Raw genomic sequence first — 19,534 nt, 5'->3', positions numbered from 1 at the left:
CCTCCAGCAGTGCCTTGTAAACATTTGAAAAAAAAAAGTGAACACAAAGAGTAATCCTACGTTACTTATATTACATTAATTCATCATAAAAAACTATTTTGCTACTCTACTAGACAATTGAGGCTCCCTTACATTATGCATTGAACAAAAGTCAGTTTCGACAAGACCTGGCCCAAAAGATAATTGTCAGACAGTGTTTGGTGTAGAAAACAAAATAAAATATTTTTTATTAAACAAACATTTATTAAAATGTGTACATAAGCAATTAGCATATTCTACACTTTCTAAATGTGAAATGACGACATGTTACAGTTCTTTGTCACAGTCGAGAAAAAAAACAAAAAACCTATAGAAGTAGGTAAAGTTGATATCCTAAGTCTTGTGAATAACCAGTGAAAAACACAGATTTCATGGAGACTAACAAAGAATAATGACTCATATATACAATGTCACTTACATAAGCTGTATATTTATGCACTATAATGCAGTCCTTTCCTTGTTTCCACCACTGGTAACGTGGCTAATGTGTGGAAATAGAGTTTTAGTGACACTTGTCATTTGATATTTAAGTATCTGTAGTTTGTCCTCTCCTCTTAGTTAATACACTCCTTTAAACATGAACTGTTGCTCCACCAAGGCACACCACAAAGCAGCAAAACTAACAGAAAGTCATCCAAGCAGTTGCTTTCCCATCTTGCAATTGACCGTCCTTCTCACTGGAAGGCTCGTTTGTGTTTACAGGTTCTGTCTCTTCTGTCAGATTTATAGGCTCCAGGGATTTTACATTCTCCTCTTGGTTCATGTCAACATTTCCATTCTCAGCTGGTCTCTCTTCTGTTTCTGGTTCACTGTCAGAGTCAATAGAAATGGTCTCTGTGTTTGTGCTGAGTTTTAAGGTACAGTTTAGTGTCGCACACTGCTTGTTTTGGTCAGTGCTTGGAGTGCCAGACTTCAGGCCTCCAGATCTGGCCCCGGAGGTGCCCACGATCTTGCTCTCCTCAAAGATCATCTCATGCTTAACTTTCTTGAGAGCCTGCATGTCGAAGCCAAGCAGGACAGACACCTTCTTGGTCTCACAGTGTTTCTCACACGTACTTTGCTTGGTTGCAAAGTGACTAGAAATGTCGGATTTCCACAGCCACAGACTTGCAGACAGCTTTTCCTCTTCCTGAGCAGAAAGGTAGGGTTGACGGTTGAAGTAGGCCGTAAGGAAATCTTTTCTGGCTTCATATGTCTTGTGCTCATAGCTTCTTGGATCCAGAGCAAGACCATCAGATTCAGCCCGATTTCCAATGGCAGTGGGGGATATTCTTGAGTCCTTACTTAGCTTTAACCTCTTAGGATTGGATGTGGCCTGCACTGGTGGCTGCCTCTTGAGGAAGCCAGCCCCAGACGAGTTGAGTGTCAAGGCCGACTTAAAGCCTTGGCTTGCCTGGTTCCTTCCAACTGCTCTGCACTGCACCAGATGCAGTGTTATTGTGGAGGCCACCATGTTACTGGTGTACACTCCTAAGCAATGAATGCATTTGTATGTCATCTTTTTCTCAACAGGATGCATTGTTTGGAGCACTTGATGCCTCTCCCTCAAATGCATGGCCAAAGCATCAGAGATGGGACCTTTGAGGATGGTGAAACACAGCGGACATAGTGTCTTGCGTACTTCACTTTTTGTGGAAGATAAACCTCGACTGAGCTGTTCACTTTTGCTCTCAACCATTCTTTGAGTGGTTACCTTGACCTGAGGTGGGACACTATTCTGAGCAGGTGCCGACTGATCTTGACCATTGATAGACTCCTTCATGTTAAATGTAAGAACAACAAGCTGGACATTACTGGACTTGTCTTGTTTAACCGTGAGATCGAACGTTAGCGGTGATGCACCTGGGGGTCCCACAAAGTCATCGGGGTGAGACTGAGCCTTGTGTTCCATGATTTTCTCAACACTGTGAAAAGCTGAGTGGCACTGGGGACAAGTGAGTCCGTGAATTAGCATGTGGTTGAGCAGTGTGTCACTGGGCAGGTAGCGGTTGCAAAGCAAACACTTGCTAGTGAAGTTGTGGATTTTCATGATGTACTTGGCCAGTGCCCACACTCTCTTTGCCTTGTGTGCACTTTCAAAATGAGCACTGTAGAGGTTTTCAGGGAAAAGCTCATTGCAAACTGTGCATATCTTCCACTTCTGTGTCTGGGCTGTGCATACACCACCGGCATTAGTTTCAGTCACAGTGTTGTTGCCAGCAACTGTGACCCGCATCTGTTTGGCTGCAATGGGGGACTGATTTTTAACAACAGGGGCCACTGGCTTCAAATATCCTATAACTGGTTGTGCTGTTGGTTCAGCTCTAATTGGGTGGCCCCTGTTAATGATCATAGACGGAGCTGGTAGGGTCTGGGACCTGGAGACTACAATGTTAGCATGTCCAATCATAGTGGTTACCTGAGCACCGATGCGCTCATGGTACTCTATAACATGCTGTACTAGAGCCTCGTAGTTACGAGTGGAAAATTGGCAGCGTTTACAAAGGATGTTGTTACCATTGACAGAACTTGCACCATTTTTGACAGACGATTCTGAAACTATACCAAGATATGGTGAGACAATATGCTGAAAATGTTCCCTATAGATGTGCCTTCTCACAACATTGTAAAGACTGTCCCGGAACGAGCATTTTTTGCAAAAGTACATTGCTCTCTCGACACCATCTCCCGGTCTGATTCTATCAAGATACGGTTTGTTCGTCTTCTGCATTGCCGGTCTCTGTGCGGCCCCAGGGCTCTGCCGTGCTGAACTGGGTAGATGGAATATTTTAACATGCGTCTCCAAAGTTCTCTTGATTGCGGTGAATGAGCAGTATGGACAGTTGAGCAGAATCTTATTGTCAAAGCTCTTCCTGTGTACATTGCGGAAGTGATTCTTGTAGCCTGAGTAGTACTTGGAAGAAAATGGGCACTCTGTGCAGCAAAATGGCTTTGACCTGTATTCCTAACAAGACATCAGGGGAACAAAATTATTTCATTAACATGAATGCATTGATTTGTGTGTAAGAATTTAAAAAACGTTTGGAGTACAGAAATGTGATTTACCTGGGTTTTAGAATATGATGGATCCCATCCGCAGATATCAAGGCAGAAACTGCCCTTTACAAACTGCTCATTAGGGCAAAACTCTTTGAACTCCTGTGTAATTAAATTGTAAAGATAAACACACAATTGTTATTCTCAGTGAGTCAAAGTATAGTCAACATGTACAAAGTGTACTGATTGACATCAAACAACACTTATCTTACACCAGGTTTTTACAAATTCTCCTAAGTTAGCATCGAGACTCCAGAGATTCATATTTAACATCTTCTCACCTTTAAAACGTCACTTATTGGTAATCATGTATAAGCTTAATTGAAGGCAATGGTTCTCAATTTACTTTTAGAGCTTTTCCAACATGAATTATCTAAGTAAAAACACACTCACCTCTGCTGCCTCCTTGCAGAACTCCAGTCCAATGTCTCCAAGTGCTTTCTTCACTTGTTTTCTCGCTCTCCTGATTCGGGTGAGGTTATTTACTGGGAGTTGATACATCTCTCCTGACAAACAAACAATGACACTTCTTAGTCTGAGTTAGGCTCAAATGATGATTAAAATACAATTCAACAGAAGCTGACACATAATTCACACATCAACATCATAAGAGAGTGAAACAGGCTCTCAACACGTTTCTCCATTCATCAAATCACTGTCAGCGCATTAACTCATTATGATAAACATGGTCATCTCTGATCACAGCTCTGGTTTGTTCCGGGGCCCGGTGCTGTCTCAGTAAACATGCTTCACATTATCCTTCTATACTGATGTCAATACTGCATTTCACCAATGATACTGAATCACAGAGCAGATCTATGACCTGTGCTGCTCCATCGTGTCTAGTGATCACCGGAATGAGACTTTTACAGACCATGCTGTGTTTTGCTTTGTGTGCTAGCCTGACTGTGCTAGCCTAACTTAGCCCCGCTGCCCTCACTTGGCCACCTACTTATCACCAAAGCTAGCGATGCTTAGCATTCATTTCTCCATCTTCAGTAGATCCGTGGACGGGTTTGACTCACCTCTCTGTACGTATGAAGACTGGCCTCACACGGGTCGCCTCGCTACATAAATGGTTAACAGAGATGTGGAGAGGCTGGTCGTGGACGTGCAGACTGATGGGGCTGTTCGCTCTCCTCGGAGCCGGTGCTGATGCTCTCTGCAGCGCCACGGCTAGCTAGCTAACCACGCTAGCTAGTTAGCTGACACATCTGCTTTGCTGCTAGCTAGCTGAAGGGGCAGACGGCGGCGCAGAGCGGTGCTCATGTCACGAGGAACAGTAGACTCCGATAGTGGAGACAGCCACAGCACCGCCCGGCACCCGATGTCCTCTGACTACGCCTGGTGCTTGGTCAGGCCAGCCTGCTAGCTAACACTATCTATCACAAGTGAGCCAACTCTCAATCCAAAATGGCGACGACAAAAAGACGGAAGTCGTAGCAGGGAGCCGTGAGCACAGGATGAATGGCCAAAAGTTTGTATTTATTGCGGTTCTGTTACTACAATGCTTTATTTTCAGTTATAAAAACATACAGTATTGTTCGGGCATTCAGGTCCGTAAAAACACAACCATTTGCATTGTTTACTCTTGCTCCAGCCAAGATAAACATTTCTCTGATTTGTTTGTTTTCTGTCAATGAGCACATGACCTCTGCCCCCTATGAAATATGTTCAACAACATTATATTTAAAATCCAGAAGATGTCTTGTCATTCCAGTGGTTCCATCACTTCCAGTACAACAATGCGAGGTCCAGTCATCACCAGCCTGGTCATGGTCCTGTAGTCCAGGTCGAGAACACACTGTCCGTTCACCTGGCACACAAACTGCTGCACCTACATCAGGTACATAGGTGATGTTTCTGTAAATGTCATTTTCTATCTGTGTGTCATGTGTGTAACTATAACATGTGTCTAACCTTAACTCCAGCAGCTGCTGCTGGACTTCCAGGGTCAACGGCCTGCACATAACAGGGAGCCCGGCCTCTGACGACAAAACCCCAGCCCAGGGGGTCTCCTATCACCTGTGATCATGGTGAGAGAGACATCACACATTCAGGAGGAACCAAATGGAATCTGTATAGTTTGGACGTAGTCAGATATAACTTCATTTGTTCACATGGATAAAATAATCATCTTTCTATGAACGGGCCAAAAGCCTGATCTCAGAACGTTTCCGTCAAAGTAACTTAGATAGAGGCTTTAAGATTCAAGATTCACTTTATTGCCATTCACACCACACACTAAACATGACTTTGCATCCAGCTCACAAATGCAATTGCTAAGGTTTGCCGAGTATGTATTAAAGCTGTCTAAAGTAAAAAAGTAGTTATAATATAAGTCAAACTGAGGTACAAACAGACAATAGGATATTGCAGGTAACTGAATGAAATTACATGTTGAATAAATTGTTAAATACGATGTAAACTGACACAAGGATTATTGCGCATATTTGATGAAATTGCAGGTACTGATAATGGATAAATACCACAGACATGGTATATTGTAATGTACTGTAAACAGAGGGTATATAATATTTAATGGTATAACCACTTTTAGACATTGAGGGAATAATGTCCAGGTTTAAGGGAAATAATGCAATAAACTTGTAAAAAAAAATATAATTTTAAGATCATAAGTAGGTCAGCAACTCACCGTCAACACTTTCTTGATGAAGGGTGCACCAGGCGCCAATAATTCTTCACATGTAACGTGTCTTGTAAGGACTGTAAAATCATGAAAAGATTTAGTTTGCACACTTTCACAAGCAATTTTGAATATACTAAAAACTAAGACTGTAGTCAGATGAACATGAACTATGCACTCGCCTGATTTAGGGTTGCATCTCACCACTGAGGCGGAGGATAACTGGGCAAGAGGTGGAAATCCAGCAGAGTGAAGCTGAAGGGAATTCAAGCTGCCCCTGCGCCCACTTGTAGCTAGTTTCAGGTCTGTACTCGACCCCACTATAATTGAATCAGTAGGGTAGTTATTATGCTGTAATTATTATTCGCAAAGAGGGTAGAATTTCATTTTTTACCAGAGTTGAAAGCACTGTTGCCCTCGTGGGGTGGGTTTTTGTGCACAACAAATGGACTGTCTGAGTGGTTGTCTTCTTGTGTCGACATCGCCACACCTTCAGTGTCGTTGTCTTCTTCGCCTTCATTTAAAAGTTCAGATAGTCGGCGTCTGCGGCGAAAATTGATGCAGAACTGATAGAGCACTCCACTGTCGAAGAAGTCGTGTTTATTTGCCACTGGTTGGAGTGAGACAGAGACAGAGAGAGCATAAAGATGCAGTGAAACATTTAACAAGAATTAAATGATTTTTCTCAAAGATTCAATCACTGTTTTTGCTATAGATTGCTAGATTCCAAGTTGGCCACCCAGTGCTTGTAGCCACTGATGGCCTGCTCATAATCTACCATCATACATCAAAGTGTAAATTATTGCTCTCCTCACCATGCTGAATGATGCCATGCTCCTGCAATGCACGGCACAACTCCACGCCCCGGCGCCGGCTCTCTGCTTCTCCGTTCTGAAGGAGCCAGTCAATCAACTGACAGCCAGGAAAGGCACGCTGATATGCTACACCATGCTCCTCTCGCAGCTGCAGAAAGGAGTTCTTCTCCCCTATGAGGCTTGAGCAAACAGACACAAAAACACAGGTCAGGTTTCTCATAACATTTAACAAACTTTTAAAATCTTGCAAGGTGGGAAATCTTCCTCATGTATTAGTGCCCGACCCATATATAATATCAGCCGACATTAGTCTTTCACAGAGATATCAGCATTTATCTTTGCAGATGTGCCCCAAAATGAAAACTGTTATCTTACAGCATAAACTATGCAGAAAAGATGGGCATATATGTTTACATTTTATGCAAAAAAGCTTCATTCTCTCGAATTAAGCTTCATATTGATTGTGTTTGTGTTTTCTTATATGTCTAGTTATTTATATTAGAGTTTATGGTAAAACTGTGAAATATCGAGCCTCAATTACATTTCTTTGTCATAAGGGTCATTAGTATCAGAAAATAGTTTACTCCCTAATAGCAGTCTCTGTATCAGCCCCCCAAAGTTCATATTGTTCTGGTTCTAGTGTGCATGTGATCATTAGTACGACTGACACAACACTTTGAACAGCGAGAATTCCAGCACAAACACAGCAGATCTTACTGTTCATACAGCCGTTGTCCTCTCATGAAGATCTTCACTTCTAAATTAAAGGGAATTGTGCCATCATCCTTCCGGAAGCGGTACAGCAGTTTGGCATCCTTGAACACTGACCTCTTATCACAGGCTAAGAAAAGAAAACGCAACATTTCAAATAAGACCTGAAAGTTGTACAGTGTCTAAAATGTCTAGAATCCGATATAGATCTCTGTTTGCCTCCTTCTTACCGTGATGAACAATGTCATGGTCCATGAGGTGCTGCATGAGACAGACAGCTGTTGCTCTGTCTGGAGCTTCCTTATGGCTCACCAGCCAGTCTATTAGCTCCTGTGCGACGAAACAGTTGGGATACGTGCGCAGGTGGTAGCGTCGCTCCTTTATCTGTTTTCCATCGTGAAGTCTCAACCTCGAAATGAAGTTCAAATTCACCATAATCTTAATTTAGCAACAGCCACACATTTGACTTTAAATCTCAAATCCTAATATTAGAATTTTACAAATTTTAAATGTTTATATTTTCAGTTCATCTGCCCCCTCTGCTCCTACCTGAGTTGTTCTCCAGCAATCATGACTTCAGCCTTGTGTTGTCTACCCATGGCTTTTCTCCTAATGCTACTTGTTCGCTCCATGTTTGTTATCTCTGGATGAGAAAGTAAGTGAAAATCTTTTAGTTATGCCCCTTTGTGTTTACAAAATAGCCTCTGAAACACACAGAGCCCCGTTGCCATGTGGGATAGATGTTGTGTATACAAAAAGAGAGACCAACATATGTGTTGCCTCTCTGCTGAGATAGCACAGAATGTAGTTAGCCTGGTTGAACACTGTCCCGTAACTTTAGTGTTGAAATTTATCTTTTTCTATTTTCTCTTATCTGAAGCTGTCGCTCACTTTTTCTTCTTGGCTTTTGTGATAGTACGTGCCATGACGTCTTAGACCTGTCGCCCTGTTGTCCAGTACTCTCTTGTCTTATCATCTTCAAAGCATCAAATGAATGACTGTTGAAATCCACATGATAGCCCTTTGATAATTGCCTTCATGGTGCTAATTAGTCAGTGACAGCCAGTTAATGGATGCATTGATGTAGGCTGGGCTTTCTGACACTGGTTTTAAAGGGTTTGTTTGTTTGTTTTAGTGTAACACTGCACAGAAATTACTTCAGAAACATTGTGCAATTATTTCTGAAAATGTTGAAAACAGATCCTGGGATTATCCAGGTTGTTTTACTGGGAGTCACGGCTTTGTAAAAGACACTGTTGTGCGTCAGCCTGTCTGCGCCGGACAAATCTGAATATGGTCACATTTAAAGTGGAAAATAAAGAGGAATTGTATGATTTTTTTTGCAGCAGCAGCAGAATGTCATGTCAGTGACAGTACTCATTGTGTGTTGTTTATTCTCAGAGTCAGTGTTGTAACCAATGACAGCACAGGTTATGTAAGTGTGCCTCGTGAATACAAAAAAGGCTTCAGTCCTAAGGTCAACCTCTCAAGCAGCACCTCCGCCCAGGCTGTGTGTCAATCTTGGTTCAATAGAACTGTAAGAACTACAACCCAACTATAGCTCTAACCTTAAAGAACACTTTGAGTGATATTCTGTATTTTTGTTATTGTCAATCAATCCTATTAACAGACTAAAAACATGAAATAAATTAATCCTACTATCAAGTGTTTTTTCTATGTAGCCAAATATACTGTAGTTCAGCTATTAAAGTCACATGAATGAGACATACCTTTTATAAAGGGTCCATGTATGTGTCCTCATCACACACCACACACTGTAGTTTATTTCAGTCGGTCCCACATACACTGTCTTACTGTTGAAAATACTCCCAAACAAATACACCCTTTATTCATGATTGAGTAACATTCTCTGAAGACCACAGTGCCTCGCTGTTTTAAAAATGGAAGCGTATATCTGTGACAACTTTTTTTTTAGGAACAAATAATCTTTTAGGCTCAACGCTACAGAAAGACAGAGGAAGTATGAACGTATTTGGAGACTTGGTATACATAGTAGGACATAGTAGATTTTTCATCTACTTATTATACATATTTATTGACCGAAATATAAATAAACAGTATTTCCATCCTTGCTGGGTTATCCTTGAATTACCAGGAACATAGATTTGTAATACTGCATGTGGTTGTGGGGCGGCTGTGGCTCAGGGGGTAGAGTGGGTTGTCTTCTAACCGTGGGGTTGGTGGTTCTATCCTAGTCTTCCCCATTCTGCATGCTGAAGTGTCCTTGGGCAAGATACTGAATGCTGACGTAGAAAAAGTGCTGCCCTTAAGTACAGATACATGAAAAATGAATGCAAGTACAGTAACAAAATAAAAGTACTTTGTTCCATCCCAACACTGGTTGTATGGACATAGGTGTGTGATTATAGGCTGATGTATGGAAATAAAGCTTTGTGTAGGAGGTGTGACAGTTTTTGCACACAAGGGTTGTGGTGAAATATGATCTTCTGTCTGCTGGTGATGTGCACTTAGGCTGTTAGCATCCTATCATTAACTTAAGTTATACCACATACTGTGACCTTGCCCTGCTGGCAAACATCCTAGTGTATGTCCCTGAGCCATCCTCACTCAGTCACACTGTCTCCTCTTTTCCGCTCTTCCCAGCAATGAGAGCTGCACAAAACAATTCCTTGCCATTCTCAGGCAGCAATGTCTATTGGTTTTGGCTGGAGTCCCCTCTCTTGTCAGTGAGGCTTTCACTATGTTTGGAGTAAGCACTGCCCGAGAGGGTCACCTCAGGGCAGGAAGGCTGCTTAACCCTTGAGATCCGGTGCAATTGTGTCACCTCTACACACCACTGGTGGTGACAACCCTGAACCACACAGGAGACCCTGACATGGAGGGGGGGGGGGGCCCTGAAACACGTCAGAAATGTTTATGGTGTCAAAGCTGTGCTGCTGAGCTGCTTTGATCAAACCGTCAGCCGCTTCTGTGGCTGTCGGGGCTCAGGGTCGACTACTGTAGAAACAACAAGTGTCTAAAGGCTCTCCCACACAGGTTTCACACAGTATGCTGTCTTACAGACCTACAGAGTTCATCACATTAGAACTGTGAAAACAGGGAGGACAGAGCGCTTCAAGAAATATACATTCAAAAATAATATTGATAAAATTAAAATGAAGGAAAAACGATCATGGAAGGAGCAAGAGGGCCTGTGACGTGATGATGGTGACCTGGTGAACGCTCAATTTGTTAATTTATCAAAGATAAGCTTGGCTAAAGAAATACAATTTCTCCCTCTTGCATTTTTTTCTGCTATGGTGTAGTCTTCAGAGACTCCTGTAGTGTGGACTGGTGGCCACAGTGTGTCAGTATTTGCCTGTGAACTGAGGAAGGAACACACTAAAACACAGTAGGTGTGAAATTATTTGTCTTGCAGCCTGGTTTTTGTTGTTTACGTGAAATTTCGCAGTCGTGGCAGCCTGTTTATCACCATAGATTTAAGAATACATCTAAAACAAATGACAGTTTAAACAACAATTCCAGTGGAAGTTAAGTTAATGATAATAATACAAATAATAATGATGATAATAATAATAATAATAATATATAGATTTGTGGCAAACAAATAAGTCCCATACATTTACAGTGAATTAACCTGAAATAACTTGAATAACCAATTCACGTATTTGACTGGACCTGTGAAAATTGAAAAACCACTTCTGGATAAATACACTAACATGTAAAAGACGGTGGAGCGGTGATATAAGAGAAAACACTTTAGGAAGAGAATGTGAGCCTCTGTGCATTTATAGGTTTTGGTCAAATGATCCTCGCGAGCAGCTCGTGGAGACCGACTTGCAGCAGCTTTTATGCAAATCATCCTCTTTACTGTGTTTTCATTGGAGAGCAGCGTGGAGGTGTAGTCTGGAAGGCGTGACATCATGCAAATGCAGCTTTATGAAATAAGTGCGCTCCTCCTGAGCAGCCAGAGCATCAGTGGACTTTTTACTTTGTGGCTCCTGACGCGAAGCGGGCGGCGCGCTGCAGACTCTCCACTCGGCACAGTTTGACAGGCTGTGGAGCCTTTTTACGCTCGCATGTCGTTTTATTCCTTCTGAGCTGAGATCGAAGTTCGGAATTACTGCATTTTTTTTCCAAAGTGAGTGCACCCTCGCTGACTGCATGAAAAAGCAGTGGACTTCTGGAGCTCTGTGAAGAGACCGTTCTGCCGTTTAAAATATGACCGCCGAGGCGCATTCACATTTGGGACTGCAGAAAACACCCATGGATTTCGTCAGCGATTTCGACCTAATGAAGTTCGGTGTCAAGAAAGAAGCGATGCAGGGGGTGGACCGCTCCTTCATCGGGCCGTGCAACCAGCTCCAGCGACCGGACTCTGTTTCCTCTACCCCCGGCAGCACCCCTTGCAACTCGGTGCCCTCATCACCAAACCTGAATCCAAACGAGCAGAGAAATAACCCCGGGGCTGAGCAGTTCTGGATACCCAACAACGGGGGTTACCCCCAGCAAATGTACCCACAAGCGTTTGGCCTTACACCCGAGGACGCAGTGGAGGCCCTCATCGGCGCCACGGCGCAGCAGGGACACCCGGCAGCGCCCCACGGCCACCATCAGCCACCTTTCCAAGCCGAGTACGATGGGTACGGCCACCTGAACGAGTCTGTCCAGCACTATCCGGGACTGTCAGGTCACCCCGACATGCAAGGCATACCCAGCAGCCTCTGCCAAGACCCCTATCTCAAAGACGAGCTGGAGGGCGACGACCCCGATTCGCCCGACGACCAGGAGATCTTCGGTGCGCACCATCACCTCGGGCAGCCGCACAGCCGCCACGACAGGCGATCCGACAGCCACTTCTCAGACGACCAGCTGGTGTCCATGTCCGTCAGGGAGCTGAACCGGCTCCTCAGAGGCCTCGGCAAGGACGAGGTGATGCGTCTGAAGCAGAAGCGCCGGACCCTGAAAAACCGAGGTTACGCACAGTCCTGCCGCTACAAGCGCGTCCAGCAGAAACACGTCCTGGAGCATGAAAAGACCAGCCTGGTGTCACAGGTCGAGCAGCTCAAACACGAACTCAACAGACTGATCCGGGAGAGGGACGCATACAAAATGAAATGTGAGAAACTGTCCGGTGCCAACTGCTACCACGAAACAGGGTCCACCAGTGACAACCCTTCCTCACCCGAGTATTTAATGTGAGTTGGTTCCTTTCCTGCAGAACTGAGTCTTTTCCACAGAGAGGCATTTATGGTGACAGCTGCCCTGCTCCTTGACAAACAGCCCCGTGGATACATCGAGTTTTAATTCATGTTGGACAAAAAGGCTGTCACTGAAATAATTGTAGCCTCATAGATACAACCAGGCAACAAGGTCTGAATAGTAAATTAGTATGAAGCATGCATGCAGGACATGTATGAGATGTTTTTATTTTACACAGACATATCTGCAGTTTGTCTGAAAGGAGATACTTGAAATCAGAGAATATTCCCTTTTATGAATATATGAATTTAATCATTCAGCTTCAGTTACAGCTCAAATTTTGTTTTGGTGATTTTTTTTTTTTTGTTGCTTTGCTTGGTTTTTGAAGCTCCAATTATATTTTGTGTTCAGCTTCCCTAAAATAGAAAACATCTCAAAAAAAACAACTGATGCTAGAAATGACGTTCATATTATTTTTATGAAACTGATTCTGCTGGACAGAGACTGTGTTCCTTGTTGACTTTTCTTTTAAATATAATATACAATTATGTAAATTGTTTTTCATTCACTGTTTTTTCATTTACTATGGATCAATAAACCTATTGTGACTTTTTAAAACTGTGTCTCATCTGCTGACAAATTACTGTCCCACAAAATAATGTTCTTTACAGTAAAACATCGCACTCACATGCACCATTTTCTTTGCAGTTTCCACCATGGCAGTGTAATTTGTTATACTTATGAGACCTACTCCAACATTTGTAATATTTATTTCCAAAAATTGTAAAGAAAAAGAGTTTTGAAATGACAAAATCTATAAAGGCAGCTCCGTTCAACATAATATTTGTGCACGCCATGTAGAATCGAGGCACTGAAAGATAGAGCGCATATTGTACATAAATCAGGAAGTAAACTGACTTATTTGTGCACACTGCGGACTACACCCACAAAAAACTGCTTGTGCTATACATCTATTCTAAAATCATATTGTGAAATATGACAATACATCCACAGTGTTAGTTTCAAAAAGTCACGTTGCGTCATTATTTTTACTGGACAGCTAAAAATCACAAGAACACTAACAATCACAGCGTTGTGTATTTGTCAGTTTGGTGGTGAATGAAAGGACGATCGGCTTTCTCCCCTTCTCTGACCTTTGCCCTTCATGGAGTGCTGCTTCCTGTGGGACCCCGGCATGTGAAAGCACATGGGGCTGACTGGCAGGGGCCTGTGGGGCACAGATAAAACGGAGTGGAAATCAGGCTTCCTCTCTGCTCTCTTCCTCAGACAAACAGATCACCTCTGCATTCATTAACAGAGGAAGAGAGCAACAACAACCACAGCACACAGCTCGCCGCTCGCCGCTCCTTCTGCCAGCTCCACAGGAATCCTTTCACTTGATATGTTTGTCTGAAATCCTCAAGCAAGTTTCCTGAACATAGATCATTCTCAGCTCAGGACTACAATAATATTTGGATGACCGTAATAGTTCCAAGTCCACTGTGATAATGTGTGATAAGTGGCCACATTGTAAAATGAGTTTATAACCTCTGTGACAAGTTCCTCGCTGTCGTAGGAGACATTTTCACTTTCCCCTCTCTGTAAGACTTCAGCTGGGCAGGTGGCTCGGTTAATGGCACCACGCTAATGCCTGGAAACCAGGTTCTCTTTTCAAGTGTGACCCCTGACCGTTTTGACCTCACCCCTCCGTAGAGAGAAAGCAGCTCTAAAATCTCATCACAGGTGCAAAAGCATTTTCCTTCTGAAAACAGGCCCAATCCCTGAAGGTCAACCGGCTGCGCTGGGAGTGTACGGCGGATCTGACTGCGTTCTGTGAGCATCAACGATGTGGCAGAAAATAACCAGATGGTTATAGCAATGAATAATTATTTTAATGTTACTGGGAAGTAGTCATTAATCAGTGGCTGTGGTGTAAGACTACATTTTAAGGCACGACTTCAATCTAATTTGAGGTTTCCTCTATTTTAAAAATGTTCTCATAAATAAACTAACAGTAAACCTACTCAAATAACTGTGGTCTTAAAACTACAATTCACACGTGAAAGAGTTGATATAGAAGAAATTTGTTAATATCATTTTACATGTCACGATTTGTGAATGGCATAATTAATTTAAACATTAACATACTGCATCCTCCAGAATTACATATAATTTTACACTGAACTGCATTCAGTTTACATTTGCAGATCCTAGACTGGAGAAAATTTAGTTTAAGGTATGCATCTATATGTATACGTGCATATATATTTTGCATTGTGTATTTAGTAGCATGTATTTATTTGTTCAGTTGCATAGGTTTGCGCACTAGCAGGCTTCATATAAGGATTTCCAAGCAACAGCAGAATAATACAGTAGGAGTATTGGCGAGGAGAGCGGTTTGTGGTGTGACAGTGTGCAGGGTGCCATTGTAGAAACGATTAGCCAGCTCTTTTCCCTCGCATGTGATAGGCTGGTGGGCCTGATGTGGGAGCCTCGCACCCCCACCCACACCCCCTCCTCCCCTTCCTCCCAACCTCCTCCTCCTCCTCTCCCCCGCTACCAACACCCCAAGCCCACAGCGCCTGAGGCTGGCTACTGAGTCAGCAGGAGGGAAAGGTGTCTGCACGGCTGTGGCATCAGAACAAGAGAGACAGCAAAATCGCTGGAGAAGGATAAAGAGCGATGAAAATGGTTTAGAAAAGACATGCTTGCAGTTTTTTTTAGCAGATGGGGAAAGGGGAATGATTGCAGAAAAAAAGGTCAGAACGAGATGATTAAGCAGGTTAAAGAGGAAGCATCATTATCTCCTACATTATTTTAAAATCTCTCCTGCAGATACCTTTTTAATTAATGGCGCCTAATAAGAGAAAATAAATGTTCAACCTAAATTTAATTATAACAAATGTTTACACAGTAAATAAGCGAATAACACTTTCTGGTGGTCAGCTAAACACTCCAATGTGTCTTTATGAATCAGTGGAACACAGTGCCAATCTCTTGGCTGAGTCCTGGCTCTTGCCAAGGCCTGGCTGCATCTCAGACAGCGGACACAGACAGAGGAATGCTGCAGATACTGACCATTGTGTGGGGACAGGCAGAGGAATGTAGGCTGCCAGTCTACGCACACTGACACCAATGAACACAAGCAGAGGCCTCGAGCCGCGGGCCCCAGTCAAACACTCACCACTTCCATCTGTGATATCATACCCATCTGCCCTGCACTGTATTGGTTTGGTCCAGCTGGGCTGACTAAACACTGAGTACCTTGTTGAAATGCTTCAGACTGACTGTCACAAAAACTGTTTGAGATTAGATAGAGGAAAGGCCTGCCAAATGAGACCCAGTTGATCAGCTAAGCAAATATTCTTTTGTTTCAAACAAACCCTGCTGATCAATCAGTGAATCCTACATTCACAGTAATGATTGTCACTCATCTTCTGTAGCTAGATGTCAACTGACCAGACATTTGACCTTCAGTACCGAGCCGTTTCCAGCCCCAACCAGTTCTTTCACTGTTGTGTTGCAACAGTGAAAGAAGTGTTTCATATGTGGTCGTCTATAAGAGTAGCTTCACGTGAAGCACAGAGAAGAGATTGGGATAGTGGACAGGATGGACGAGGGGCTTCCTCTTTCACTTCCTATATGAGGGTCCAGTCAAGTGACTCTTTGTGAGAGCGTTAGGTTGGATGTCGCAGGAAAACGCAGCTTCGACGGCTGTGGTTTCCGCTCAGGATGTCCAGTCGTTTCTGCACGCAGTTGTGACACTGTGAATCACGCAGTGAACACACACGCACACAGACGTCTCCATGGCATTGCACACTTACACACACGCAGACATGTGTATGCAAATACAGATAATCATGCGTATGTGCACTTTGTAGCTGTTTTCACTCTCAGGCACATACGATATTTTTATAAAATCATGTGATTGTGACTTTTTTGGTCATTGGTGTACTTCTTTTTCTTGCCGTAGCTCTGGCAGGGAGGCCTGTTGCCACGTTCCATGATAATTATGATTGTACTAGTGGTAATGACTGAACTTATCACATGATGGGCTGTACATCATTCAACAGAGTGGATTAATGTGTAGCCTCAGAACTACAATAAAGCTTGTCCTGCTATCTTATTGGCTGTAATAACAGATCTGGCTTCCTGTGGACGTTGTGTTCAGCATGAACTCTCTGGGATCTGATAGGCAGGCACCCTGATAAAGCGCTTGTCACGTTTCAGTGGACACTACTGAGAGAAGTGTGACAAAGTCCTGTTACATTACAGACCCTGGACTTTGGTTGCAGAGCAAAGGGTGAAACAGCGTTTGTAATAATTATACAGGTTCTTCCCAGCGTGACAGAAATATAAAACTGCCTGAGCCTGTTGACAGAGGTGAAAAGAAGGGTTTTACAGGCATACACGACAAGGTAAATGAGCTGTTCAGCTGATGTGAAAGTGACCAATCATGTCATATGTTTCAGCAACCAAACAAGCAAATAGTTTGATTTTCCTTCCTAGAATAGATACTGCAGTTTTGCAGCACAAGGGACAGGTCAAAGAGTGGACGAAGGATTATTGGATAAGGAAAGAGAAGAGAAGAGAAGAGAAGAGATCTCGTTCCCTTTCATTCCCTGCTAGGATTTCCTGTCCTATTTTATGGGGGTCATGCAGCTGGCAGGCGCCCTTCTGTTTCTGTCCATAATGATGACAGGCGTCTATTAGTGCACAGTAGAAACACGAGACACAGAGGTTAGCTCAGGCTCTTCCCCTCTTGACAGCCTTTTCCTTTCCCCAGCCCCAGACCCCAGTACACAACCAACCTATCTATAGGGCAGATGATTGTTGCTCTCAGTTGCTGTTGACAAAGCTTCGCTGATTAAGGGTCAATTCGTGCTCAGACAACAGCACGTGCACCCTGGTGAGTTTAACACAACCTGGAAAGCAGGTCCACCCTTCAGGGGCCATACGATTTTTGGGACAAACGCTGCAAATGAGAAAATAAACAACTACTGCTGCTGTTGAGTAACAAAAGAGGATAAAGCATGTTCTTTATGCTGTTTTTGAAATTTTAAGATTTTATGAAGAATTTAGAATTCATATTTTTGATGGCCCCAAAACTGAGAACAGCAAGATATATCCTGCAAAGGCTGGGAATCTATTTCGATTAAATTTAGTTGGAAAATCTAAAAATAATAAGAATACATTTTCTTTACATTGTTGGTAAATATATAGATTTCCCCAAAAAAGTAAGAAAAGTAAAACGAGGCAGTTGACAGTTTTTGAAATCGAAACTCCTGTTGTCACTGAGCATGTACTGTTCAACACCCTTCTTCATAAGTTTCTGCGGGTGTCACTGACATGAGAATATGGCAGCAGTGTCATATGCTCTGGTGAAGTCTAACAGGCCTCCTTGGAATTGGGTGTGTCACTCTCCCACTAATGTGTCATGTGAACATCTCCCGTATGTCATAACTCTTCCCTCATGTTTCTCAGAAGCACTGCGCTAAATCTAAAGCCATATTTTTTTTCTTTTTCGGACGATTTTAGTGGAGCCGTAACCATCTGTGCCATCGACGCAGTTTGAGGATTTGGCAGAGCAGTGTTCTCACGCCCTTTCTTTGATTCTCTGGCCATCTTTGTCTTCATGTTCCATGTTAAACCTCCACTAAAACAACTGAGACACAACCAACTGTGTGCTGTGGTCGGATTGTCGGGGAGAGAAGCTTGTCATTGGGCGACACGGTGCTTATAAGGGATCTATTTAAGGGGATGCAAGCCTTTATACTAGAGTGAACCCATGTACTTGTTTGCTCTTTTTGTGGTCAAGATACAGGAAGTACTTTGTTCTGGGATCTAACGGCAGAAAAAAGAGAAACCCTAACTTCTCAAAAATATTAAATGAGAGGTTACAAGAAAACAACAAGGTTTACTGAGGGTGTGATAAGAGTTCCCAGTGAATTTAAACCACGGTTCATTTTAAGACAAACGTTGTTGCAGACTACCCACAGTCACATAAGACTGCTTCTTAAGAATGATCATTGCAAACAGAAATGTAATTGTCATGCCTACTGGCAAATAATTAACTCATTTATTTGACTATATAAAAAATGTTTGGGAAAAAAACACAAACATAAACATAACACTTAAGTTTTACACACTTAGCTTAGCTTATCTGACGTGGACTCATACTTTTTACTTTGGTCCATATCCCATCTGCTAACATGGATGAGGTGCGGTTTGTGACCTATACTGCAGCCAGCCACCCAGTGGCAATTGAGATACTTTGACTTACTCTAGTGGTGCCGTCTTGTCGACCATTTTTACAGTTTATCGTCTAAACCAATGCTGTTGATGAGAGTGAAGAAAAATATAAATGTTGTTGGCCATGAATCCAAAACATCAACCTCCAAATGCTAAAATCCGCTGTTAAGTTATGGGAACTGCAGTCTGGTGATGATGCATCTCTTTCATATTATGAATATTCATGTGATACAGTGTTATTATAACAAGACTGACTATGTCTAAAGCTTAGCTCTTTACCATGCTCACTATTTGAGGTTAGCATTACTAGCATCTCCTAAGCAGCACAAGCACAAAGTACAGCTGAGACTGTAAGTTTTGCAGGTATTCGATAATGAAATTATAAGGCAGATGAGAATTTTGACATGAAAATTGAATGGTAAAACATAAAGTTCAACCTCATGGTGGCACTAGAGGTGAAGTAAGGAGATCACCAAAGTCCTTAAAGTGCATCTTCTGGGGACCATGAATGTCAAAACCAAATTTTGTGCCAATCCCTCAGGTAGATGTTGAAACATTTCAATGGATACATGAAATTATTGACCTGATGATGGTGCTTGCTGTAGTTTGTCATAAGGCAACAGATCACAAAAGGACATTCAGATGCGTTATACAGTTGTAGAGATAAAGCAGCAGTGCAGTGACAGAGAAGAGAAAGTGAAGTGTGTAAAGGAAAACACCGCCCACTCATGGCCAAGCCGTGGCTTGCTGCAGTAACATCTCCAAGCTGTCCAACAACACAAGTTGGTGGTCTCAACAAACTCTGACCTCAGCCTGCACATCAGGTGTTGAGAAACATTCAACTGTCCAA

The 19,534-nt window shown here is 42.8% G+C and overlaps 4 protein-coding genes across 5 annotated transcripts in view; 2 read left to right on the top strand and 2 right to left on the bottom strand.

Moving 5' to 3' along the window:
* Nucleotides 1–196: 196 nt before the first annotated feature.
* Nucleotides 197–4,506, bottom strand: adnpa (activity-dependent neuroprotector homeobox a). Of its 2 annotated transcripts, none has more exons than XM_034584698.1 (4): nucleotides 4,101–4,506; nucleotides 3,469–3,581; nucleotides 3,085–3,177; nucleotides 197–2,983 (listed from the first exon to the last, which is right to left on the bottom strand). In XM_034584698.1, the coding sequence occupies exons 2-4, from the start codon at nucleotides 3,574–3,576 to the stop codon at nucleotides 659–661; spliced, it is 2,526 nt and encodes an 841-aa protein (XP_034440589.1). In that variant the 5' UTR covers nucleotides 3,577–3,581; nucleotides 4,101–4,506; the 3' UTR covers nucleotides 197–658. The 2 variants fall into 2 exon arrangements, with proteins under 2 accessions (XP_034440589.1, XP_034440590.1); XM_034584699.1 differs by having other exon boundaries at nucleotides 3,469–3,578; nucleotides 4,101–4,480.
* A 47-nt stretch (nucleotides 4,507–4,553) lies between these two features.
* Nucleotides 4,554–8,290, bottom strand: si:dkeyp-97e7.9 (DEP domain-containing mTOR-interacting protein). Its single transcript, XM_034584701.1, has 9 exons — nucleotides 7,798–8,290; nucleotides 7,479–7,657; nucleotides 7,255–7,378; nucleotides 6,538–6,716; nucleotides 6,117–6,332; nucleotides 5,905–6,042; nucleotides 5,732–5,802; nucleotides 4,996–5,100; nucleotides 4,554–4,912 (listed from the first exon to the last, which is right to left on the bottom strand). The coding sequence occupies exons 1-9, from the start codon at nucleotides 7,878–7,880 to the stop codon at nucleotides 4,787–4,789; spliced, it is 1,221 nt and encodes a 406-aa protein (XP_034440592.1). The 5' UTR covers nucleotides 7,881–8,290; the 3' UTR covers nucleotides 4,554–4,786.
* Nucleotides 5,015–19,534, top strand: part of si:ch211-232b12.5 (zinc fingers and homeoboxes protein 3) — a 46,342-nt gene continuing 31,822 nt past the window's right edge. The window contains exon 1 of the mRNA XM_034584697.1: nucleotides 5,015–5,111. The gene's annotated coding sequence lies outside the window, so the exon portion shown is untranslated. The remainder of the gene's footprint in view (nucleotides 5,112–19,534) is intronic.
* On the top strand, nucleotides 11,188–13,050 carry mafbb (v-maf avian musculoaponeurotic fibrosarcoma oncogene homolog Bb). The gene has a single exon (XM_034584706.1). The coding sequence runs from the start codon at nucleotides 11,452–11,454 to the stop codon at nucleotides 12,430–12,432; it is 981 nt and encodes a 326-aa protein (XP_034440597.1). The 5' UTR covers nucleotides 11,188–11,451; the 3' UTR covers nucleotides 12,433–13,050.

Source organism: Hippoglossus hippoglossus, chromosome 5, assembly GCF_009819705.1.
Source record: "Hippoglossus hippoglossus isolate fHipHip1 chromosome 5, fHipHip1.pri, whole genome shotgun sequence".
Classification (NCBI taxonomy): Eukaryota; Metazoa; Chordata; class Actinopteri; order Pleuronectiformes; family Pleuronectidae; genus Hippoglossus; species Hippoglossus hippoglossus.
Note: the sequence above shows the minus strand (reverse complement) of the source record. Positions and strands in the feature narration are given on the sequence as shown.

What these genes read in the sequence shown, in the direction of transcription:
- mafbb (XM_034584706.1), top strand. Translation starts at nt 11,452, where the DNA reads ATGACCGCCGAGGCGCATTCACATTTGGGACTGCAGAAAACACCCATG.
- adnpa (XM_034584698.1), bottom strand. Translation starts at nt 3,576, where the DNA reads ATGTATCAACTCCCAGTAAATAACCTCACCCGAATCAGGAGAGCGAGA. An exon ending in TCTGCAAGGAGGCAGCAGAG is followed by an intron (nt 3,178 to 3,468) that starts GTGAGTGTGTTT and finishes TTAATTACACAG; the next exon opens with GAGTTCAAAGAGTTTTGCCC. An exon ending in CATCATATTCTAAAACCCAG is followed by an intron (nt 2,984 to 3,084) that starts GTAAATCACATT and finishes ATGTCTTGTTAG; the next exon opens with GAATACAGGTCAAAGCCATT.
- si:dkeyp-97e7.9 (XM_034584701.1), bottom strand. Translation starts at nt 7,880, where the DNA reads ATGGAGCGAACAAGTAGCATTAGGAGAAAAGCCATGGGTAGACAACAC. An exon ending in GCATGGCATCATTCAGCATG is followed by an intron (nt 6,333 to 6,537) that starts GTGAGGAGAGCA and finishes CACTCCAACCAG; the next exon opens with TGGCAAATAAACACGACTTC. An exon ending in TCATCAAGAAAGTGTTGACG is followed by an intron (nt 5,101 to 5,731) that starts GTGAGTTGCTGA and finishes CCATGATCACAG; the next exon opens with GTGATAGGAGACCCCCTGGG.